The sequence below is a fragment of the Chiloscyllium punctatum genome, chromosome 4, assembly GCF_047496795.1.
Source record: "Chiloscyllium punctatum isolate Juve2018m chromosome 4, sChiPun1.3, whole genome shotgun sequence".
NCBI classification, from domain to species: domain Eukaryota; kingdom Metazoa; phylum Chordata; class Chondrichthyes; order Orectolobiformes; family Hemiscylliidae; genus Chiloscyllium; species Chiloscyllium punctatum.
Window position 1 is genome coordinate 42,120,931 of NC_092742.1, and position 25,698 is coordinate 42,146,628.

The window sequence follows — 25,698 nt, forward strand, 5'->3', positions numbered from 1 at the left end:
GTCATTGGCTGTTTATCTGGATATGCTACTTGGGAGTGTTGTTTTTGTGCCATCTGTTGCCATGGTAACTGTGGTTCTGTTTCCATTTTTTGGGTGCTGTGAACCTCTGGGACTTGGTGTATGCAGATTGTGAGTTTACATCTTGTTTAGCCACTTGTAGTGAAGGAACAACTTCTGTAGTTGTGTATATCTCTCCACTATTTTAATGATATATCTGTCCTTTGTTTCCACCGTATGTGATCAAGATGACCACTGCTCTATGTAGATCTCTTTTTGCTCCTTGCGATTTCACCTTCTTCATTTTTTCACGTCATCGTGACATCCGTTCCTTTTTTGCTCTGAGAAGAGAAATTTGGTTGTGGTGTGTTATTAATCTTCCTATTGGTCTATTTTCCATTTCTGCACCCTGTCTTACATGCTTCTGTCCTAAATTTGCTTGATTTTTTTTCCAAGAACAGCTTCTTCCCTACTATTAGACTTCTGAATGGACCTTTTCAGATTTCAAGCCTAATGTTGATTTTGCTTTTGTGTACATTCTTTTTAGCCATAACTTTGTATTCTTCGCTCTGTTCAGTCACCCTATAATCTTTGTATGGTATGAAATGCCTGTACTGCACACAAAACAAAACTTCATTATACATGTGTCAATAGTATATCAAATCAAATGGATTCATTTCGTGATTTTCACTAACATCTGCGCTTTCCCATGTGACTGTGGGAAGTGATGTATGGTGTTTAAATTTTCCAATCCTTTATGAAGTGACTGACTTTACTTATGAATGGAAAGCCATTGTCACATTCCACAACTTCACCTGTAATAATTGAAGTCAGCTAGTTTATTCTAAAGTCCATGGCAATTAAAATCGTCAGTTTCTGCCAGAACGTAAAGGTTTACTCCAGCTTCATTCATACTATGTCTGGACTGTCATGTGTCCTCCAAAAAAGCTTGAAATTGTGCCTAAAATTATGGAAGGAAATATTTTTATAACTTGGTGTCTTTGATCTTTCTCCAGTTCTACATTCTGAACTTAGGAGCCAAAGACACAGTACTGCACTGGGAGAGAATAAAAGATTTTAAGGGGGTGCCACCATCACCCAAAGACAAGCTTGGATGTTGGGTATATAAGAACAAGTAAGTATGCAATTACTTCTAATGCAATATTGCTTCGTGAACAGCAACTATTGGCATAGGCTAACACAGGTGATTGCACAGAGTGTCTATAGGTTTTAACTACTGTTTTATCATGCTCATGTCATTTCTCCAGTTTCCTAATTCCACCCCCCCCCCCCCACCTTGTCTCAGTCAAATCCCTCAAACTCGGCACAGCCTTCCTAACCTGCAATCTTCTTCCTGACATCTCCGCCCCCACCCCCACACCGGCCTATCACCCTCACCTTGACCTCCTTCCACCTATCGCATTTCCAATGCCCCTCCCCCAAGTCCCTCCTCCCTACCTTTTATCTTCGCCTGCTGGGCGCACTTTCCTCATTCCTGAAGAAGGGCTTATGCCCGAAATGTCTATTCTCCTGTTTCTTTGCTGCCTGACCTACTGCGCTTTTCCAGCAACACATTTTCTACTCTGATCTCCAGCATCTGCAGTCCTCACTTTCTCCTCATGTCAGACTTTGCTGGACGATTTTCAATTGTTGCTTATGTTTTTTTAAAATCAAGAATATTTAAACCACATTTGTGACAAAAAAGATTAATTTTTAAACTTCAGTTTTACTTTTTAAGTAGTTTAACACAAATGAAAGGAAATCTAATGACTCTGCATTTTTGATTTCAACCTATTTTTACACTTTTAAAAATTATTTTCAAATGAAAATTTAAGCTTGACCTATCAAAGCGTGAACTGTAGAGCCGGAGAATAGGCAGCTGTTGACATTAGGCCCCTATTCCATTGAGCTCATGGAAAGCTATAGCTAGATTGATATGCTTAAAGTTTACCTATTAAGCACTGCATTTGAAGAGAACCAGAACAATTTATTTATTGATTCAGTTAGGTTCTAATTAATAAATAAAGTTTCATTCTTTTCACCTTAACTTTACAAATGTATTTTTCCACATCCACAGTAAATTCTATTATTAACTTTTCACTACAGATTAATTTTCTTTGGTGGCTATGGTTACCAACCTAGAGAACAGTATCATGGATCATTTGAATTTGACGAATCATCATTTTGGGTCAGTAATTCTCTATATATTATTTTACCTTATGTGAACAAATACAAAGATAATGAGAATGAATTGAGTGTTTTTTTTCTCCAGAATGCAAGTCATCCAAGAGGCTGGAACAATCATGTCCACTTCATTGACCTTGAAACTTTTACATGGTATCAACCTATTACAAAGGTATTAATACTTTTATATTGTGCTGCTCAAGAAATGGGTTTGGCTTTTCTGTGTTGTACTACTTTTCACTTAAGTGATGACTTTTCGTTTCTTTTGTGTGTAATTTTGATTTGGATAATTTTACCAGAATATAGTACTCCTTCAAATAATAGAATTTAATGATGAGATATATTGTGCTGTTGCAACCAACAGGGAAAACCACCTTCACCTAGAGCAGCTCATGCTTGTACTACAATTGGGAACCGAGGCTATGTGTTTGGAGGAAGGTATCAGGTATGTTATTTGATTTTCTGCACATGTAAAACGTTTTTCACTACTTCAGTAATACTTGTAATAGCATCCTAAATGTTGCATTTAGTGAAATTATAGTGTTTCTGAAGAAACTGCTTTGTGCAATTTTAATCTGACGATGACATAATCATTTTAACCTTATGGGAACTCTGTTTCCTAAGAATTAACCTTTAAACTATTGTATTATCTAAATCTTTATACAGTTTATTTATAATTATGTATAGTGCATAGGAAGAACAGAAAAATCAGGATAGCCATTATAACTATTTCTGTAGCTTTTCTTGTTCAAATAATTATTTAGGATAAGGTATTATAAGTGATGATAGTTATATCTCTTGCTTGAAGCACAATCAGGCACTATCAGATGAGGCCTGAAAGGACAAGATGTGGAGTATATATCCCACCATCAGAAAATAATTTAGTTCCCTTGACTGTTTGGCTTCATCAGCTTTCTTGCCTTGCCATTTTTTTGCAAGATAATCAACCTGTTCTATAGAGAAAGAAGTTACAAAGTATGGAAACTAACAGTAACTTTAGAATGATTAAATCTTTGAATACAAATGACATTTGTTTTACATAAGTAGTGTCTAATGTTTATGAAAGGTCATGCCTATAACAAATATCAAAATGCTTCCAACAATCAATCTTGCATTACCTGTCAGCTACAAATCAATATTTTCATGTACTTTTTTTTTGCACTATCTCTACCAAAGGATGCCAGAACCAACGACCTCTATTACCTTGACTTGGATACTTGGGAATGGAATGAAGTGTATGTTACAGATTTGATACATTTTTTTTCATGATTATGAATTGCTGAATTAAGAACTCCCATTTCCTTTTTACCTTTCTCTCAACCTCTGATAAATTTGCAAGGAATTTCTTTAGCACTGAATGTAAATGGATTTTGGCTGCCATTCCCCATGTCCAACTTGTTGAAATGACTATTTTCATTTATGAATATTAATAACTTATTCAAACCTGTAGAGCATCTCAGCCAAGCCTGATGATTGCATATCTGAGACCCACATTGGACTTTGGGTGTGACGTTTCTTGATGTAACTGTGTATGAATCCAATTCGTGACTTCTGGAATGGTGGCAATAGTTATCGGACTGTAACTACAACAGAGAAAAGCCAACAATACAGATGAGGATTCAACTGAAACCTCAATACTCTGTGATTTTACTTAAAAACAGGAGTAACAAACATTTTCACCAATCAAAATCCGTTTAAGACCATAAGACATAGGAGTGGAAGTAAGGCCATTCGGCCCATCAAGTCCACTCCGCATTTGATTCTTCCTAAATGATACCAAATGACTTTGTTAAATTTGATATGTCATTTTTTAAAATTACTGCATGAGTAAGCAGATGAGTAACTCTGACATCTGCCACTGTCTGTTTAAAGTCAGTTGTCCAAACGTGTATGGCAATAAGCTGTAATAAATATTGTTTTTATTTTGTAATTTTTATCGCTTAAGTCCCCACACTTCGTGTTAAATTGTCTTTATTCAAATGCTAATAAACCTGGCTGGAAATAAGTTTTGTTTCCAAGATTTGTAGTTTTTCTTTTTAGTTTTTGCCATACTAATCTTAAATAAAAACAACTTCCCAAGGCTTATGTTTATATCATCATTGCTAGTCACAAATGTAGTTCCTCCTCTTTCTTCATTTTTGTGACAACAATGAAACATGTAAGACAATATGTGATATCACCAGGCCAAGCTGGTAATTCATGTGATTTTTTTTTCCTGTGGTTGAGATTTGGTATATGCAGTGTTGTATACAGGAATGGAGTTTTTAGGCTATCCATGAATCAACACACTTCCATCAGGAACATTTGTCTATCACTCAAAACTTTTATTTGCTAGGGTACAATCTCCTGATCAGATTCCTGTTGGCCGTTCTTGGCATTCACTTACTACAATCTCAAATGACCATCTGTTCCTTTTTGGAGGTTTCACCACAGACAAACAACCGTTAAGTATGTTTCAACTCTTGTTTTGTTGCATAAATAATTTAGTATCAGAATTTAGCTTGCTTTTCATATATGATTGTCAAGATGATGTTATTTCCCATTGTGTATCCTACTCTAGGTATTTGTGCTTGTGCTATTACATATTAAATGTATATTTTAAATTTTTCTGGAAATTATTTGTTAAGGATTTAAATATCTGCATTAAAGTCTTTAATCTAGTGTCAAAAATTGCACTTGATAAAGAATTATCTCACTCTTAAAAATATTCACATTACACAATACCATATTTAATGAATATTTCACCTTGATGACAAGGTTACAGAGTAATTTAGTCAATTTCCCAATGACACAAAGGATAAAAGTTTTTCTAATGGACTAAGAATGGAAATAGACTAAAATTAGCAGTATAATTATTTCTGAAAAATATGTAAGGGGCTGTATCAAGATTTCACAATTGATCGCACATTATCATTTTGTTTTTCAGGTGATGCTTGGATATACAGTGTGAGCACGAATGAATGGTTAAAAGTAGAGCACCAATATTCAGACAAACCAAGGTAAGCAGCATAAATTGACAACCGAAAGTTTTCTTGTGAATTTTGTGTTGGTCAGATAATGATTGACTATTATTATTTAAGGCCATAAGACATAGGAGAGGAAGTAAGGCCATTTAGTCATTGAGTCCACTCCGCCATTTAATCATAGCTGGGCATTTCAAATCTACTTACCTGCTCTCTCTCAGTAGCCCTTAATTCCTTGCAAGATCAAGAATCAGTCTCTGCCTTGTAGACATTTTAATGTCCCGGCCTCCACTGCGCTCTGTGGCAATGAATTCCACAGGCCCACCACTCTCTGGCTGAAGAAGTGTCTCCTTATTTCCATTCTAAATTGACCCCCTCTAATTTTAAGGCCGTGCCCACCTGTCCTAGTATTCCCGTCAAATGGAAACAACTTTCCAACGCCTACCCTTTCTAAACCACGCATTATCTTGTAAGGTTCGATTAGATCTCCCCTCAACTTTCTAATCTCTAATGAATACTATCCCAGGATCCTCAGCCATTCATCTTATGTTAGGCCTAGGGATCATCCGTGTGAATCTCTGCTAGACCCACTCCATTGCCAGTATGTCCTTTGAGATGTGGGGCCCAAAATTGGACACAGTATTCTAAATGTGACCTAACTAGAGCTTTATAAAGTCTCAGAAGCATGTTGCTGCTTTTATATTCCAGTCCTCTTGAGATAAATGACAGCATTATTTTCGCTTTCTTAATCATGGACTCAACCTGCAATTTAACTTTCAGACAATCCTGGACGAGCACTCCCAGATCCCTTTGTACTTTGGCTTTATGAATTTTCTCACTATTTAGAAAATAGTCCACACCTATATTCTCTTTTGCAAAGTGCATGACCTCACATTTGCTCACATTGTATTTCATCAACCATTTCCTGGACCACACTTCTAAACTGTAAATCTTTCTGCAGCTCCCCCCCCCCCCCCCCCCCCTCCCTCCCCTCAATACTACCTGCTTGTCCACCTAACTTCGTATCATTGGCAAACTTTGCCAGAATGCCCCCAGTCCCATTGTCCAGGTCATTAATTTATAAAGTGAACAGCTGCGGCCCCAACGCTGAACCCTGCAGACCCCACCTGTCACTGGTGCCCATTCCAAAAAAAAAAAACTTTTTTAATCCCAACTCTCTGGCTGTCTGACTGAAGGTAATCTTCAATCTATGCCAGTAGCTCACCTTGAACACAGTGTACCCTCATCTTTCTTAGCTTCCCGTGAGGCACCTTTTCAAAGGCCTTTTGGAAGTCTAGATAGATAACATCCACTGGATTTCCCTGGTCCAACCTACTTGATACCTCTTCAAAGAATTCTAAACCGGTTTGTCAGGAAAACCTTCCCTTACTAAATCTATGCTGACTTGTTCTAATCATAGTCTGCACTTCCAAGAATTTAGAAATCTCATCCTTCATGATGTATTCTAGAATTTTACATCCTTCATGATGTATTCTAGAATTTTACCTACAACAGAGGTTAGACTAATTGGCCTGTAATTTTCCATCTTTTGTCGTGATCCTTTCCTGAGCAAGGGGGTTACAACAGCAATTTTCTAATCGTCTGGGACTTTCCCTGACTTTAGTGATTTTTGAAAGATCACAACTAATGCATTTGCTATTTCCTCAGCCCCTTCCTCAGAACTCTAGGATGTAGCCCATTGGGGACAGGAGATTTATCAACTTTTAGACCTTTTTTGCTTTTCTAGCACGTTCTTTTGTAATGGCTACCGTACTCCACTCTATCCCCTGACTCTCCATAATTGTTGGGATATTACTCATGTCTTCCACTGAAGACTGATGCAAAATATTTACTAAGTTTTTTAGCTATTTCCTTATCTCCCATCACTAACCTTCCAGCATCCGACTCCAGTGCCAGGATATTCTTTCTTAGATAAGGCCCAAAATTGTTCACAGCACTCAGGATGTTGTGAAACTTGAAAGGGTTCAGAAAAGATTTACAAGGACGTTGCCAGGTTTGGAGGGCTTAAACTACAGGGAGACGCTAGGGCTATTTTCCCTGGAGTGTCGGAGGCGGAGGGGTGAGCTTCTAGAGTTTTATAAAATCATGAGGGGCATGAATTGGGTAAATAGGCAAGGTTGTTTCCTGTGGTGGTGTGCAAAACTATAGGGCATGAGTTTAGAGTGAAAGGGAGAAGATGCACAAGGGACCGAAGGGGCAACATTTTCACGCAGAGTGTGGTGAGTGTACGGAATGAGCTGTCAGAGGAAGTGGTGGAACCTGGTACCATTACAGCATTTAAAAGGCATCTTTGGATGTCTGAATAAGAAGGGTTTAGAGGAATATAGGTCAAGTGCTGGCAAATGGGACTAGATTTATTTAGGATATCTTGTTGGCATAGACAAGTTGAACTGAAGGGTCTTTTTCTGTGCTGTAGATGTCTATGACTCTGTGATATGTTCTGTTAATGCCTTGCATAAGTTTAGCAAAACCTCTTTGCTTTTATACTCCACTCGCTTTGAAATAAAAGCCAATATTCCATTTGCATTCCCTATTACCTGCTGAACTTTGATGCTAGTATTCTTGAGATGTTTCATGGACAAGCATTCCCAAATCTTTCTGCTCTGTAGCTTTCTACAGTCTTGCATCATTTAAATAATATTCAGCTCCTCTTTTCTTCCTGCAATAACCTCACATTTCCCACATTATATTCAATCTGCCAACTTCTTGCCTGCTCGTTTAACCTGTCTATATTCCTCTGCCAACAAGTTTTTCTAGTTCAAAGTCAATGTTTTGGGCAGCATTATGTTAGCCTGCATTTACCTGTATCAATAGAGGCAAGTCCACTAATGCAACGAGGGGTACGTCGGCTTCCAAGAGATCAATTGTGTTAGGGGATTCTGTAATCTGAGGTACAGACAGACGTTTCTGTGGCCAGCAGAGAAAAAGCAGAATGGTGTGTTGCTTCCCTGGTGCCAGGATCAAGGATGTCTCAGAGAGGGTGCAGAATGTTCTCACGGGGGAGAGGGGCCAGCAGGAGGTCATTGTCCACATTGGAACCAACGACATAGGAAGGGAAAAGGTTGAGACTCTGAAGGGAGATTACAGAGAGTTAGGTAGAATTTTTAATAAGGAGGTCCTCAAGGGTAGTAATATCTGGATTAGTCCCAGTGCTACGAGCTAGTGAGGGCAGGAATAGGAGGATAGAGCAAATGAATGCATGGCTGAGGAGCTGGTGTATGGGAGAAGGATTCACATTTTTGGATTATTGGAATCTCTTTTGGAGTAGAAGTGACCTGTACAAGAAGGATGGATTGCACCCAAATTGGAAGGGTACTAATATACTGGTGGGGGGGAGGGGACCCAGGAAGATAGTGAGGAAAGAGATCAATCTGAGACTGGTACAGCTGAGAACAGAAGTGAGTCAAACAAGTCAGGGCAGGTCGAGACAAGGTAGGACTAATAAATTAAACTGCATTTATTTCAATGCAAGGGGCCTAACAGGGAAGGCAGATGAACTCAGGGCATGGTTAGAAACATGGGACTGGGATATCATAGCAATTACAGAAACATGGCTCAGGGATGGGCAGGACTGGAAGCTTAATGTTCCAGGATACAAATGCTACAGGAAGGATAGAAAGGGAGGCAAAAGAGGAGTGATAGCCGTGCTAAGGGAGGATATTCCCGGAAATACATCCAGGGAAGTTATTTGGGTGGAACTGAGAAATAAGAAAGGGATGATTACCTTATTGGGATTGTATTATAGATGCCTCCCCCCCCCCCCCCCCCAATAGTCAGAGGGAAATTGAGAAACAAACTTGTAAGGAGATCTCAGCTATCTGTAAGAATAATAGGGTGGTTATGGTAGAGGATTTTAACTTTCCAAGCATCAACTGGGACTGCCATAGTGTTAAAGGTTTAGATGGAGAGGAATTTCTTAAGTGTGTACAAGACAATTTTCTGATTCAGTATGTGGATGTACCTACTAGAGAAGGTGCAAAACTTGACCTCCTCTTGGGAAATAAGTCAGGGCAGGTGACTGAGGTGTCAGTGGGGGATCACTTTGGGGTCAGTGACCATAATTCTATTCTATTAAAATAGTGATGGAAAAGGATAGACCAGATCTAAAAGTTGAAGTTCTAAATTGGAAAAAGGCCAATTTTGACGGTATTAGGCAAGAACTTTCAAAAGTTGATTTGGGGGCAGATGTTCGCAGGTAAAGGGACAGCTGGAAAGTGGGAAGCCTTCAGAAATGAGCTAACAAGAATCCAGAGAAAGTATATTCCTGTCAGGGTGAAAGGGAAGGTTGGCAACTATAGGGAATACTGGATGACTAAAGAAATTGAGGGTTTGGTTAAGAAAAAGAAGGAAGCATATGTCAGGTACAGACAGGATAGATCGAGTGAATCCTTAGAGTATAAAGAAAGTAGGAATATACTTGAGGGAAATCAGGAGGGCAAAACGGGGACATGAGATAGCTTTGGCAAATAGAATTAAGGAGAATCCAAAGGGGTTTTACAAATATATTAAGGACAGAAGGGTAACTAGGGAGAGAATAGAGCCCCTCAAAGATCAGCAAGGCGGCCTTTGTGTGGAGCCACAGAAAATGGGGGAGATAATAAATGAATATTTTGCATCAGTATTTACTGTGGAAAAGGATATGGAAGATATAGACTGTAGGGAAATAGATGGTGACATCTTGCAAAATATCCAGATTGCAGAGGAGGAAGTGCTGGATGTCTTGAAATGGTTAAAGGTGGATAATTCCCCAGGACCTGATCAGGTGTACCCGAGGACTCTGTGGGAAGCTGGAGAAGTGATTGCTGGGCCTCTTGCTGAGATACTTGTATCATCGATAGTCACAGGTGAGGTGCCGGAAGACTGGAGGTTGGCAAACGTGGTGCCACTGTTTAAGAAGGGCGGTAAGGACAAGCCAGGGAACTATAGGCCAGTGAGCCTGACCTCGGTGGTGGGCAAGTTGTTGGAGGGAATCCTGAGGGACAGGATGTACATGTATTTGGAAAGGCAAGGACTGATTCGGGATAGTCAACATGGCTTTGTGCGTGGGAAATCATATCTCACAAACTTGATTGAGGTTTTTGATGAAGTAACAAAAAAGATTGATGAGGGCAGAGCAGTAGATGTGATCTATGTGGACTTAAGGCGTTCGACAAGGTTCCCAATGGGAGACTGATTAGCAAGATTAGATCTCACGGAATACAGGGAGAACTGGCCATTTGGATACAGAACTGGCTCAAAGGTAGAAGACAGAGGGTGGTGGTGGAGGGTAGTTTTTCAGACTGGAGGCCTGTGACCAGTGGAGTGCCACAAGGATCGGTGCTGGGCCCTCTATTTGTCATTTACATAAATGATTTGGATGCGAGCATAAGAGGTACAGTTAGTAAGTTTGCAGATGACACCAAAATTGGAGGTGTAGTGGACAGCGAAGACTGTTACCTCAGATTACAACAGGATCTGGACCAGATGGGCTCATGGGCTGAGAAGTGGTAGCTGGAGTTTAATTCAGATAAATGTGAGGTGCTGCACTTTGGGGAAAGCAAATCATAGCTGGACTTATATATTTCATGGTAAGGTCCTAGGGAGTGTTGCTGAACAAAGAGACCTTGGAGTGCAGGTTCATAGCTCCTCGAAAGTGGAGTCGCAGGTAGATAGGATAGTGAAGGTGGCGTTTGGTATACTTTCCTTTGTTGGTCAGAGTATGGAGTACAGGAGTTAGGAGGTCATGTTGTGGCTATACAGGACATTGGTTAGGCCACTGTTGGAATATTGCGTGCAATTCTGGTCTCCTTCCTATCGGAAAGATGTTGTTAAACTTGAAAGGGTTCAGAAAAGATTTACAAGGATGTTGCCAGGGTTGGATGATCTCTGCTACAGGGAGAGGCTGAACAGGCTGGGGCTGTTTTCCCTGGAGCTTTGGAGGCTGAGGGGTGACCTTATAGAGGTTTACAAAATCATGAGGGGCATGGATAGGATAAATAGGCAAAGTCTTTTCCCTGGGGTCTGGGAGTCCAGAACTAGAGGGCATAGGTTTAGGGTGAGAGGGGAAAGATATAAAAGAGACCTAAGGGGCAACTTTTTCACGCAGAGGATGGTATGTGTATGGAATGAGCTGCCAGAGGATGTGGTGGAGGCTAGTACAATTGCAACAATTAAGAGGCATTTGGATGAGTATATTAATAAGAAGGGTTTGGAGAGAGATGGGCCATGCGCTGGCAGGTGGAACTAGATTGGGTTGGGATATCTGGTCGGCATGGACGGGTTGGACCGAAGGGTCTGTTTCCATGCTGTGACTCTATGACAGTCCCAGATGTTGATGTTAGGTTGGAATCCTACCCTCTTGTGACTTTCCCAAAGATGGTTATGGGTTTGGCTAGAAATTTCCTGATCACGGTGGAAATGAGATCTTTTCAAGGTGGCACCCTGCGATTGGGTTACGCTTTACAATGTATCACAGGATCAATGAAGCCAAGTTGTTTATTGAATGACATTTGTTACTTCTGCTAGAAATTTTTAATATTAAATTTACTTCAAAACAATTGAAGCTCTCTCTATCAAATTACATTTGTCATTGAAGGATTTTTTTCTTATAAGTGTATTGCCTTGGCTTTCTCCCTAAATTTTCAGCAACCTCCAATCTGTGGTGTGGTCTGCTATCACGAGGGATTGATGTCCCTAGATTGGAACCAACCAGTCTAATTGCTTATTGGGCTCAATAGCTCATGGTTTAGCATATTTGTGGTCTTCCTGATGAGAGGAAATCAATCTATGATCTCTTCACCTACCCTCTTTCTCACATCTTGGAAGCTGAATAAAATGGTTATTAACAATAGCAATGCCCTATTAGCAAAGGAGGTACAGGGTTCATGTAGTACTTAGATATACTGGGTATATTTTTTTTGAAGGATAGATTCTGTACTGCCTAACTGCTTCAATCTGTTGAGAATTTTTGCCAAGTGCCATATAAGGACTTTTGTTTCTGTAACTTTAAAAGCACCTTATCCAAACATTGGGAGATGATGTTTATTGCTTCCTGTGATAGTGAAAGTAAAATATAGCTTGTGGTTGGTCCATAATTCTTTCAAGCAACATTACTGATTAAGTAACATTTTTTCACAAAGAACTGAATAATATTATGCTACTTTAATTATCTGTCTTCAGGCTTTGGCACTCTGCTTGTACAAGCGACGAAGCAGAAGTGATTGTTTTTGGTGGATGTGCTAACAACTTACTGGCTCATCAACAAGCTGTAAGTGTCCTTTTTTTTTGCAGTCTGTTAAACAATGCTCTGCTATTCTCGTTAAGACAATAAGACACAAGTAGAGTTGGGCACTTAACCCATCTGAGTCTTCCTCCATTCTAGGAGATTATAGCTGATCTGATTATCCTCAACTCTGTTTTCCTTCCATTTCCCATAATTCTTGATTTTTACTAATTTAAAAAAGAAGTCTATCTCAGCCTTGAATAAACTTAATTACTGAGCCTCAACAGCTTTCTGTGGTCAAGAATTCCAGATTCACTACCATCTGAGAGAAGAAATTTCTCCTTCTGTGTATTAAATGTGTAACCCCTCGAGTCCGAGACTCTCCCACAAGGGAAACCATCATTCCCCATCTGCCCTTAAGTCCCTTAAGACTTTCTTTTAATGTTTCAATGAGATTTCCTCTCATTCTTTTAAGTTCCAATGATTAAATACCATTTGCTGAGTGAGCGTATTGAGGTATAAGTTCAGCAAAAGTCATGGTTGTGTAATATAATGGTTCTGCAAGGACTAACTTTGGAGACTGCACTAAGCTTCACCCATGTTGGTGCCATGTGGGCACGAGCAGTGATGACAGAGTATCTGAGGATCTTGTTGACTGGAAACCTATATCCTAGATCTTCCAGTCGTCTGAATCACCAAGTTTTTTACTGAAGTAACTTGTACCTGATCCCTATCATGCAATAAACTGCATCCTGTTCAAGATAAGAGCTTCTTATTGAGACCTTATTGTTGATAGTAACCACCCCTAACCTTAAACTGCCAGTGATTGGCATCCCAGAATATACAACATCCAGAATACAATAACTCTTTTACTCTCATGGAGCCCTGCAGCTTCACATCAGAAGGTAAGTTTTTGGAGGACACAACTCCAATCTATTTAAAACCAAACTTCCTTATTTGCATCTTCACAATTTAAATGAATTTCACATGTAAGTGAATTTTAAAAAAAAAAAATTAGTCTTCTGAAATGAAAAATGCATTATAGTGAGTTATGAAGTGCCCATATCTTTATAAAAGCATAATCTGTTACTAATATTTTACTGGGCTAAAAATTACAATAAGTTTCCTTCAGCTTTAGACAGGTTAAACATGCTGTACAAGAGTGTAGGAGAAAGTGAGGACTGCAGATGCTGGAGATCAGAGCTGAAAATCCAGCAACACATTTTCAGCTCTGTACAAGAGAGTAGCTGATTAATTAATTTGGTAAATCATTTCCTGCACTGTAGCCATGAAAAGTATGAATATAGAGCCTCTATGTAGGTTTCAGCGTCTAATATTTATTTGGATGGAAATGTTGTGCAGGAACGGAGGAAAGGCAGGTGATTGGCACCGAGTAATAGAACAGATGCAAATGTAATCAGCCACATGGCCCCCTCCTATGCCATGACTGTTCTGCGATTCTGTGATTTCATGGTAAATGAGTAAAATGAAGTGTTAAGGAATTTAAAAAAAATCTCCATACTCATTTGTTTAACTTCACTGCCCAGAACTTAGTTTCTGCTTCAATGCAGCAGAAGATATTGCTAGTGAGTAAGTAGCAAGTTACTTTACCCATAATAAGTAGCCTTATGGTCTTATACTAGTAGGAATTTTGGTTCCTCAGAATAATATAGTCAAGACAAGTCAGTGGCACAGGGACAAAACAGCTGTACAGGAGCTGAGGAAGAAGAATAATGGAAGAATAGTGCTTCTAGAAGCATAGATATGAAGAACAGGAGCAGGCCATCCAGTCCTTCAAGCCTGCTCTACTGTTCAATATGATTGTGGCTTATCCTCTATCTCAATGCCATTATACCCAGTTTTGGATGTAGGTTTGCTCACTGAGCTGGAAGGTTCATTTTCAGATGTTTCATCACCATACTAGGTAACCTCTTCAGTGAGCCTCCCGATGAAGCACTGCTGATGATTCCTGCTTTCTAATTATATGTTTGGGTTTCTTTTGGTTGGTGATGTCATTTCCTGTTTTTTCTCTGGGGTGGTAAATGGGGTCCAAGTCAATGTGTTTGTTGATTGAATTCCTGTTGGAATGCCATGCTTCTTGGAATTCTCGTGTGAGTCTCTGTTTGGCTTGTCCTAGGATGGCTGTGTTGTCCCAGTTGAAGTGGTGTCCTTCCTAGTAGTATGTAGGGATACTAGTGAGAGGGTCATGTCGTTTTGTGGCTAGTTGAAGCTCATATGTCCTGGTGGCTAGTTTTCTGCCTGTTTGTCCAATGTAGTGTTTGTCCTTGCACGGTATTTTGAAAATAACATTAGTTTTGTTGATTAGTGTGAACATCACCACAAGAAATTACATCACCAACCCAAAGAAACCCAAACACATAAGTAGACATCAGGAATCATCACTAGTACTTGTCCAGAGGCTCACTGAAGATATTATCTAGTATGGTAACAAAATGTCTAAAAATGAACCTTCCAGCTCAGCGTGCAAACCTACATCCAGAACCTCAACCTGAGCTTACAAATCTTCTCAAAACCCACTAATACCCAGTTTCTTCTAAAACCCCAGGATGCCTTTTAAAATCTGTCAGTGGCTTGGCCTCCTCAGCCTTCTGTGGAGATTCACTACCATTTTGTCATCTCAATCCTAAATGGTGCTCCCCGGGGTCTGTGTGCCCAGGTTTGTTTCTCCAACTAGAGGAAACATCCTCTCTGCACCTAGTCTGTCCAGTCCTGTTAGAATTTTATATGTTTCATAAACTGTTTAGTGAATACAGGCCCAGTTGAACCAATCTTTCCTCAGTGGATAGTCCTGCCATTCTTTATTTAAGGGGAGAGACAGGCCTTTTTATTTTTTTTGCAGCCCCAAACATGATAGTATGTTGTTTCCCTGGTGCTAGGATCAAGACTTCCACATCACTTTCTTCCACCAGAAGAATGTCCTGAAGGCATAAACAGCCAAAGGTCATAGTCCAAGTTAGGAAAGGAGGTCCTGAAAGCAAATTTCAGAGAACGAGGAAGATTGAAAAGCAATTATCTCACAATTACTACCAGTCCCATGTGCTCGTGAGCACAGAGACAGAATTAAGCAATTGAACATGTGGCTGAAAAATTAGTGCAAGAAGGGTATCAAATTTGAGGTATTGGTACCAGTTCTAGGGCAGATGATACTTATCCCAGGATGAAGAAGTTGCATTTTGGCAGGACAAGAGCTGACATCCTTGCAGGGAAGTTTTGTGGGAAAATGGTGCTGTTTGGAATGATTGTCGGTAGAATGGAAACTCGAATACAAATTTATTGTCACATGTACTTTTACATTAAAAATACAGTGAAAACATTTATAATTTACCCCACAGTGGCACCTCTAATGACAGAAGTCATATTTAATAATGAAATTAAAGTAAAATAAAAACAAAAGTTCATCACAGTCTAGTTAATGGCTCCTGGGCTTGAAGCAATAGTTTTTAAAAAAAAAACTGAAGATGCAGCCAGGACGAGACCACCCAGCTGGGTCACTGGAATGTTGAGCCAGAAGCCCCTGCTGAAGATGACCACCATGGTGGGCCAAAATCACCTGCCAGGCTGCTGGAGTACCTGGAAGTTGAAGATGAAGGAGACCATCACACTGGGGGATAAGCCATGCCAGGCTGAGAATGCTTTTCTCCTCCTCCAGTTTCCTGGGCCACAGCTTACCTTGCCAGTCATGGTTGAGGGATTTATTCTGGCACCTGTCCTTTGCTTCCCGCAAGACTCTGCACTGGAGTAGAGCCATGTTCGGCACGTCCTAGCATTTTTGCTGCTGCTGCCGCCGGAGGCTGCCTCTTTCATTCTCTACTCTACAAGCTTAAAGAGAAAAAAAAAGGGGGGGGAGACAAAAAGTAAAAGAACAAAAGCAAATAGAGGAGAAAAAAAAAGCTGACGGGAGCAGATGATCCCTGGTTCAGACCACCTACTCCACCCCCATCTTGAATTCACCCTTGAGAGGGATCTCTGATTCAGGGGAAACATTAGTAAAAGGAGGGAGCAAGACAATAATAATGAGCAACTTCAATTTGCATAGATTGGATTAACAGGTCAGCACTTATGCTCTGGACAATGAATTTCTGGAGTGTACGAAATGGGTTTTGGGTCCAGTATAATGAAAAGCCAACTCGGGACTGGGCTAGTTTGCATTTGGTATTGTGTAATATTAAAGGGATAATTCAACCTTGCTATAAAGGGGCTCTGGGAATTAGAGACCATGATATAATATTACATGGTGTTTGAATGAAACTAGGGTGTTAAAGTTTGAGCAATAAAAACTGTACGAGTATGAATGGAAAGCTGGCTGGCATCTATTGGGAAGATAAACAAAAGGATTTGACAGTAGACAGGTAAGGGCTGAGGGGAAACCAGTGTTTAAAGAAATATTACAAGGTGTATAACAAATTTATGACATTCTTTTAATTTCCAGAGCCCCAGAGCAAGGTTGAATTCTCCCTTTTTTTTCCTTCAAGGCACAGTCACCTAAAAGGGAAAGGTGAATGGTTAACAAAATTAGTATAAGATTGCATTAGATTGAAGGAAGTGGTTGAGGGATTTATTCTGGCACCTGTTCTTCTCTCCTCGTGAGACTCTGCCAGAATGCCAGAAATAGTACATAAATAGCCTGAGCATTGAGTACAAGAAAGTGCTCAGACTAAGTAAACTGAAAGGCCTACTCCAGTTCCGACAGAACGTCAACTAATTCACCCCTGCAAGTAGCAATCTATTTCAGCACCATTGGATACAACAGAGTTTGTTTTTATTTCCAGTACAAATTGTTCCATATACAAATATTCTGGCTGTACTAACTGGTATCAAACTACTATCCAGACATACTGTCACACTAGTCCTTTGCCAGTGTTTTAAGACTCCATGTGTAAAGCAGGTTAGGTTATATGACTATCTGCAAATTTTTTTTTCCAGTGCAGGTCAAGCTAAATGTAATGGAGAATCTGAGTACTTTATAATTAATCTTTAAGAATATTAAGTTGAAAATTATTCAAAATTATTGGCATCAGTGGCCTTGAGAAGGAATGGTCTCTGCATTTTTTAAAATGTGGTGCAGCAGGTCACTTAGCAATTATTTGGTTCTTTTTAAAAAAAAATGATATGGACCTCGTAGGTAGTCTTGCAAACCTTTTACAGTCTTATTTGGAAATTTAAACAAGTGATATTAGAATTGTTACAATTGGTCATAAATGCTTCCTTTACTATCCATGTAGTTTAAATTATTTCAGAATCCTGTCTGCTATATCTAAATTTCTGTTACTTTTCTGCAGGCCCATAGTAATGACATCCTTATCTTCTCTGTGCAGCCAAAGTCACTTGTCAGGTAAGGCCATGATTTTGTTCATAAACAGTTGCCATGTATAGTGGGTATAGTGAATTAGAACACTAGTATTCATCTTTGAGTCTCTTTTTTTTCATATGAATTAAAGTCCAGACCAGACTGGAGTTAAAATGGCTACAAGGATCTCTCTCTTAGGTTACTAATTAGTGCTGAAATCAATCTTAGAGGTTGCTCTAGTAAAATGCAAGAACTGTTGCTTTCCAGTTTGAAGCTGAAACATGAACGGGTAACTTAAAAAGTAGCTTTGTTCCTACTATTATTTTTAGCAGCACTGATATGTAAATGTGTCCATATCAGTATTACCTGAGTAAAAAGGAAGCAAAATAAATTGATCCCAGTTAGATCTTTTGATGAAAAATTACTAACATTATAATTGACTTCTCCAGAATCCAATGATTTTTGGAAAATTACAACTAATTCATCTATTGTCTCTAACTACCACTTTTAGGATCCTGGGATATAAGCCATAAGAGCCAGGAACTTATCTGCCTTTAACACCATTAGTTTCTCTTAACACTTTTTTTTTCTGGTACTTAGTTCCTCACCTTTTGTTTTAGTGTTAATGGAATGTTTGAAGTATAGTCCACCATAAAGACTGATGCAAATCATGTTTACTCCTGCTGTTTCCTTGTTTTTTAGACCATCTCCCAGATTCATTTTCTAAGATGCCTATGTTCGCTTGTCTTCCTTTTTCATATATTTAAAGAAGCTCTTATTGTCAGTTTTCAAATTCCTTGCAAGTCTATGCTTGTAGTTTATTTTCTGTCTTTAGCTTTTTAGTTCTCCTTTGCTGAATGCTGCATTTATCACAGTCTTTGGGGCTGTCACTGATTTTGGTCTCCATATGGGTTTTTCCTTTCAACTTAATATTCTCAATTTGCTGAATAGCTATGGTTGGTTTATCCATCATTTTAAATATATCCTCCTTGCAGGGATATATTTTTGCTGAGAGTCATTAATTGTCTCCTTAAATGTCTGCTACTGCTTGCTTAGTCATTCCTACTAATCTATCCACTCAGTTTACTTGACCTAACTATTCTTATTTCACTGTAATTCCTTTATTTAAGTTAAACAGTTGTTTCTGACTTGGGGGATCTTTTTCTGAGGTCCTATTCTAAACACTTCTAATTACCATCTCCAGATCCATGCTATCCTGCTGTCTGGCTGTCTCCATGAATCTATCCCTAAATACACTCTACAACAATGAATTCAGTTACCCTTTCCAATTTGATTAATTTCAACATAATTTATAGGTGGTTTTAATCTTATGACACTATATTCTTTTATACCCTATTGTTGATTTATAGCCTTTCCCACAAAATTACTACTGTTTGGGGGTCTGTACAGTACTAATGACTTATTTTTTCTAGCTGTTTTTCACCTCTGCCCAAATGCATCATCCAAGCCTCTAGAACCTCTCAATGTCCTTATTTCATTTCTAAATGGTCCCCATTGTCCGTCTATCCCCCTCATTTCTCCATAATGTCAAGTTCCCAGTTTTAATTTTTTGTAGTCACGTACGCAAGCTTTGTTTTGTGAGCAGTACAGGCAGATCGTGTGGGTGGCACGGTGGTTAGCACTGCTGCCTCACAGCACTAGAGACCCGGGTTCAATTCCACCTCAGGTGACTCTCTGTGTGGAGTTTGCACGTTCTCCCCGTGTCTTTGTGGGTTTCCTCCGGGTGCTCTGGTTTCCTCCCACAATCCAAAACAAAAATGTGCAGGTTAGGTGAATTGGCCATGCAAAATTGCCCGTAGTGTTAGGTGAAGGGGTAAATGTAGGAGAATGGGTCTGGGTAGGTTACGCTTCGGCGGGTCGCTGTGGACTTGTTGGGCCGAAGGGCCTGTTTCCACACTGTAGGTAATCTAATCATAGCAAACAAGGACATACTGATCATAGGGTGCTCGGACAGAGCAAGGCATGCAAAGTTCCGATTGCACAGGAGGTGCACAAAGCAAACTCAACATTATTTGAAATTAAATAGGTCCATTCAGCAGTCAAATAACAGCAGGGAAGAAGCTGTTCTTGAACATATTAGTGCATGTGTTTAAGCTTCTGCCTACCTGACCGAAGTGTTTGGAAGAGAGCATTACTGGGGTGGGAGCGATCTTTCATGATGTCAGCAGCCTTTCTGCGGCAACTGGAAGTGTAAATGGAGTCCATGGAGGGGGGAGCGGTTGGCTTCCGTGATGGTCTGGGCTGTGCACACAACTTTCCATAGTTTCTTATTGTCTTGGGCAGAGCAGTTGCCATACCAGACCACTAAGCACCTAGATAGAATGCTTTCTATAGTGCATCTGTAAGACCTGGTGAGGGTGCTTCTGGCCATGCCAACTTTCTTAAGCCGCCTGAAAAAGCAGCAGCATGAGTTTTATTGACCGTCGCATCTACATGGGAGGTCCAGGACAGATTGTCAATTATCGTCACTCCTAGGAATTAGACGTGCTCAACCTTCTCCACCTCGGCTCTGTTGACCTCCTGTTTCTTCCAGAAGTCAATGATCAGTTCTTTTGTTTTGCCAACATTGAAAGATGATTATCATTGAACCATGACACCAGGCACTCATCTCCTTTTATTTATCTCAAAGCGTGCCATCAGTTTGTCTGCCTTATTCCAAATGCTTTGTGTATTAAGGTACAAATCCTTTGAGTTTCCTACACTTTGTGGTTCCTTGGGTACAATATGGCATTCACAGACTGTCCCTTCTTTTTATTTTCTGATAATAATCAACCCCATCCCTAGCAATTCTACTTTCTTCTTTATCTTTGATTTATACTTTTCCATGCAACTGAACCCACTCTCCCCACTATTTAGCGTAAAGCCCTAGTTGAGATTTGTCAGGACTGTGGACCCAGCATGATTTAGGTAGACCCAATCCCATTGTTCATCCTACTGATGCCAATGTCCCAATAATTTGATCCTGTTTCTCCCACACCAATCTTTTGAGTCACAGGTAAACCCTGTTAACTCTGTGCTAATTTCTTCATGGCTAAGATAGTAATCTGGAGATAATTACCATTTTAGTTCTGCTTTTTCATTTAGCCTCTAGCTGCTCATATTCCCTCAGTAGAACCTCTTTCCTGTTTCTGCATATATCGCTAGTACCTATGTGGGCTATGCAAACTGGATCTTGCCCCTTCCACTCCAAGGTTCAGGGAGAGCCTTCTGTCCTGGCCCCAGAGAACAGTGTCTATTCTCCTGACTATACTAACCTCAAATAGAAAAATGTTTCACTTTTTTCTCCACTCTTTTGGCTCCCTGTGCTATGGTCAGTTTTTTCATCCTTCCTCCAGCCCCCATTCTCATACACACAAGGAGCAAGAATCTCAAACTTGTTAGACAAACTCAAACGTTAGAGCTGCTTCACTACCTCCTGGATCTCTCTAGTAGTCTTGCTGGTAGTCATATCATCCTGTCCCTGACCACTAACTGAATTCAAGGGTGTAACTGCCTCCTGAAACACTGTTTCAGGTAACTCTTTCACCCTGACTGCTGTGTCGCAGTGTTCAAAGCTCGGACTCCAACTCATGAACTGAGATAGAGGTCCTCAACCAAATAGTGGCCACATCTGTAGGAACATCTATGAACCACAATGGGGTCCACCAGATCTTATATCATGCAGGTACAAAAAAATCATCTGGCCCTACTGCTGTTTTTATAACTTAGTTCTTAATTCGTTTTTAAAAATTTCCTCCAGTTTTTGTTTTGTAATCTGTAAATATTTCTATTCAATCTGAAAGTGACCTATAATATTGTCAAATTAGCAGCAATTACCAACCAGTGAACTTCATTTTTCCTGTGAAAGTACTGTTTTGCGCTGAGCCCCCAATCGTGGGCTTCAATTTATTCTCTTAAAAAATATGAACTTTAAAAAAAAGCAAAAACCTCTTTCCCCCACACTGAATTCCCACATTGCCTCCAAAATACATACGCAAGCTGTCTCACTCCAGACATGATGGCTCCTTCGTTACAATGGAAAGTTTACTGAACAGCCCCTTTCTTAAATAGGGCTGAGGTGAGGCTGAGATCACTCTCACTTAGTTAAGATTCAATAGTAATTAACACCTGTTAAAGCTGTGATCAGGTTTCAGGTGATTGACTGATCACTATCCCTCAGTCAGCTACCTTATTAACCTTTCCACTAGACTACTGCATGTTAAACTTTTAAAATGGAGGAGGAGAAGAAATGTTTACCAAACCTATTCCCATGCTGCCGCCAGAATCCCTGAGCTGTATACTCTGGATGTGATATCTCCTTCCTGACCATTCAAAGCTTACTGTTGGAATCAATTATTGAGGTAGTGCATTTTGGAAATCATAATCTAATCAAGCAGTCACTGTCTGGCTTCGTGGAATCTTATTGGAATTTTGAGGAAGTCTGAACCAGAGTCTAAAGAGTGGGGATAAATGTGTTGTATCTGGACTTTAGGAAGGTGTTAAAAAAAGGGAGTTCACAAAAGTTCTTAATAAGATAAGAGCCCATCACATTGGAGGTGGTATATTAGCATGAATGGAGAATTGGCTCATGGGCAGGAAACAAGTGGGAATAACGGGTTTTTATTAAACTGGTTGGTGACTTGTGACTTTCCACAGAGATATTGTATACAGTGTGATGCCAGCAATGATATGTTAAAGATGGTGCTGCTGTACATTGTGTGAACGAATATTGGTCAACTTCAACATCCCATTCCACCCAAACACAATTCCCTGCATCTTTTTAGTAAAATAGAAAACTACCTGGCAGTCATCCTTTATATTATATGTTAAAATTTTATGAATTATTTGGTATGTTTTTTCAAAGTGCTGATTGAATTGTTACATTTGTGGGATGAAGTTAATGAAAGACTGAAATAAAACTTACAAAAAAAAACTTTAGTATGGAGAATAATTTCTATACTTTTCAATTGATTTTTGTATTATTTTCATCCCTCAGACTTTGTCTAGAGGCAGTGATCCACTATAAAGAAATGTTGGCCAATATATGGGACTGTCTTCCAAAACATCTGCTGCTTAGTATTAATCAACGAGCTGGGAGTAGTAACACATCTGGATCATGAATTCTGAACACAATTACTGTTTTAGCAATCAAAGTGTGATTTAGTTATTCTTTGTTCTACCAGTCAAAAATACTGGTTTGTGACAAGGTATGGGCAAGGTGCAGAGAAGCATGACACTTGTTTATTTTTATTGGTACCTGCATGATTTGCTTGTACTGTATGTATAGAAATCTTATTGTTTTTAATAAATGTGAAGCAAAGAAAACTAGTTTACTTTAAACATCTAAGTGTGTTATCAACTTCAAAATAATGCTCCGTTTGATATGCTGAACCTTATCTACCTGAAACAACTTTTTTCATTCAGCTATTAAGAAATAAACAGGTGCATTTTCAATAAAGGGCAAAGAATTTCATGAAATCCATCCTTCATGATTTGTCATTTCAGGATAAGTTATACATGAAATTAGTATTGGCATCGCAAGTGCTAGGTAATAACAAGCCATCAATGTTGATTCCCACATTATCCTAGGAGTCACTAGGTGGGGCAGCGGGGGGAGGAGAATATAACATTACACAACTGAAAACCATAGTGGCAATGAATACTGAAATCAGAGGCAAAAGTAGGAGTGAGGAAGAGTATGGCAACTAATGTCACTAATCCAAAGAAGTGAGTATGAGATTGATTCAGGACCAAAAAGACAAATGTTTGGAAGCTGAGTGTACATTTGAAGTATTTAAATATTTCTTCCATTCTACCTTGAATAAAAATTACTTTTCTGGATTTGTACCTGAGCTGTTTGACTGATCAACCAAGTGCCACTGCTCTAAACTTAGACAAAATGTTTCATTTTGCTATGCAAATCAGTTTGATTTTTACTGCTCACACTTTTGGCATCATTAATCCACACTAAGCTTCAGCTATTCATGAAGGGTTATAATAAACAATCAATGCTTTTCTTGTTTGGAAAGGCAGCTTGACTGTTTCTTTTCACTAAGGAATTTGAACATTTTACCAAATTACAAATCACACAACACCTGCTGAAAGAGCGGTGCTCTGAAACCTAGTGCTTTCAATTTAACCTGTTGGACTATAACCTGGTGTTGTGATTTGTAACTTTGTACACCCCAGTCCAACACTGGCATCTCCAAAATCAGAACATTTTACCATATTTGTGGAAAGAGAAACTGAGTCACTAATTGGTGCTAGTTTCAAATAAAATGATCTGTCAAATCTTTGTGTATCCATCCACGTAAGTACAACAAACTCATCTGCCACAGTTAATGTTCTGCTCACCACGTAGAGAGATTGAGAAAGGTACTCATTGTACTTCGTATCAGGAAATTATGCATTGAATAGTTTTGTGATGAGCCAATTAAAATGGGTTGAACATAACGAATACAACTTTTTTACAGTTGAAAAAAAACCTAATTTTAGAACTGATCTTTGTTATTGTAGGACACGCATGAAATTGCTGAGGGGGCCAGCACAGGATAGCAGTGCTCATGTGTATTGTTCCTAACATTTTTCTGTAAGTAGAGGAGTACTGACCCACAGCTATTTTTCTGATGATGTCCTTAAAGTTTCATCTTCTATATCTTAGTAAGAAAATACTAAAACTTTCAAAATAAAACTTAGAGCATCAGAATCTTACTGCAAGGTTTAATTATAATCCATTCTACTTTACTTTTCAAAAAAAAAATGAAACAACTGACAGGGAGACTCATCCAGTTAAGAATTTGCCACATTGCTGTCTTCAATTATAGACTGATAAGTTGAACAATATGACAAGGTATGGCCACCCAGGCAACTAGTTTCTTCATGTGCTGCTGATTTCTAGAGGAGGCCGGAAGAACACAGCAGGTCAGGTGATAGCAGGAGATGAAGTCAATGTTTTGTGTGAAACACTTGGTCTCTAACTGACTTATAGAGGACAAGTTTGCTCACGAGTGAGCCATCCATTCTTAAAAAGGATTTCAGAATGCTCGAAGGTAGAAGGCCAAGGGTGGTGTTGGAGAATTGCCAATCAGACTGGAGGCCTGTGACCAGCAGTTTGCTGCAACCGCTGATTTTTATCTTTTATATAAATGATTGGGATGTGAATAGAGGAGGTATTGAAAGAGTTCGGAAAAGATTTACAAGGATGGTGCAAGGGTTGGAGGTTTTGAGCTATAGGGAGAGGCTGAATAGGTTGGGGCTTTTTTCCCCCAGAGTGTCAAAGTCTGAGGGGTGACCTTAGAGGTTTATAAAATCATGAGGGGCATGAATAGGATAAATAGAAAAGGTCTTTTCCCTGGAATGGGGGAGTCCAGAACTAGAGGGCATAGTTTAGGGTGTGAGGGGAAAAATATGGAAGGGACAACTTTTTCACACAGATAGTGGTGTCTGTATGGAATGAGCTGCCAGAGGAAGTGATACAATTACAGCACTTAAAAGGCATCTGGATGGGTATACGAATAGGAAGGGTTAAGAGGATATGGGCCAAGTGCTGGCAAATGGGACTCGATTAACTTGGGATATCTGGCAACTTGGACCGAATTGTCTATTTCTGTGCTGTACATCTCTATGACTCTAAGTCAATAATTTAAAGTAAGTTGGTCAAGAAGAAATAGGTAGAATTTCCCAGCAATGTTTCCTACATGTTTTGTACCTAGCCTGTTTGCAATATTAGAGGCTGAAAGCAGCATGCAGTACAGTCAAACTAGAGGCATCTCTCTAAATATTGACATAATGTTTTAAAAGAATTACAGCTAATTGATGAATATTGATACTAATATGTCAAAAAAATTATTTTTGATACATGGCATAAATAAAAGAATTTGATGCAATACTCCACTCTTTCCTCTCTACAATTTCCCAGTAATAATGCTTTGATCAGATTTATTGAATGAATAAATGATTTTTAAAACATATTCATGCATTTATTTAGAAATGAGTTAAATCAGTCAGTCTGGATAAGGTGCACA

The 25,698-nt window shown here is 39.3% G+C and overlaps 1 protein-coding gene across 2 annotated transcripts in view; it reads left to right on the top strand.

The window, feature by feature from the left end:
• The window catches only part of klhdc2 (kelch domain containing 2), a 39,770-nt gene extending 16,618 nt beyond the window's left edge, over positions 1 to 23,152 (top strand). For both annotated transcript variants that reach the window (XM_072568480.1, XM_072568482.1), the window contains exons 5-14: positions 1,014 to 1,132; positions 2,104 to 2,185; positions 2,270 to 2,353; positions 2,546 to 2,626; positions 3,358 to 3,416; positions 4,517 to 4,629; positions 5,108 to 5,180; positions 12,324 to 12,411; positions 17,667 to 17,719; positions 22,671 to 23,152. In XM_072568480.1, the coding sequence (XP_072424581.1) occupies positions 1,014 to 1,132; positions 2,104 to 2,185; positions 2,270 to 2,353; positions 2,546 to 2,626; positions 3,358 to 3,416; positions 4,517 to 4,629; positions 5,108 to 5,180; positions 12,324 to 12,411; positions 17,667 to 17,719; positions 22,671 to 22,794 (876 nt within the window). In that variant the 3' untranslated portion in view covers positions 22,795 to 23,152. The remainder of the gene's footprint in view (positions 1 to 1,013; positions 1,133 to 2,103; positions 2,186 to 2,269; positions 2,354 to 2,545; positions 2,627 to 3,357; positions 3,417 to 4,516; positions 4,630 to 5,107; positions 5,181 to 12,323; positions 12,412 to 17,666; positions 17,720 to 22,670) is intronic.
• Positions 23,153 to 25,698: the final 2,546 nt, after the last annotated feature.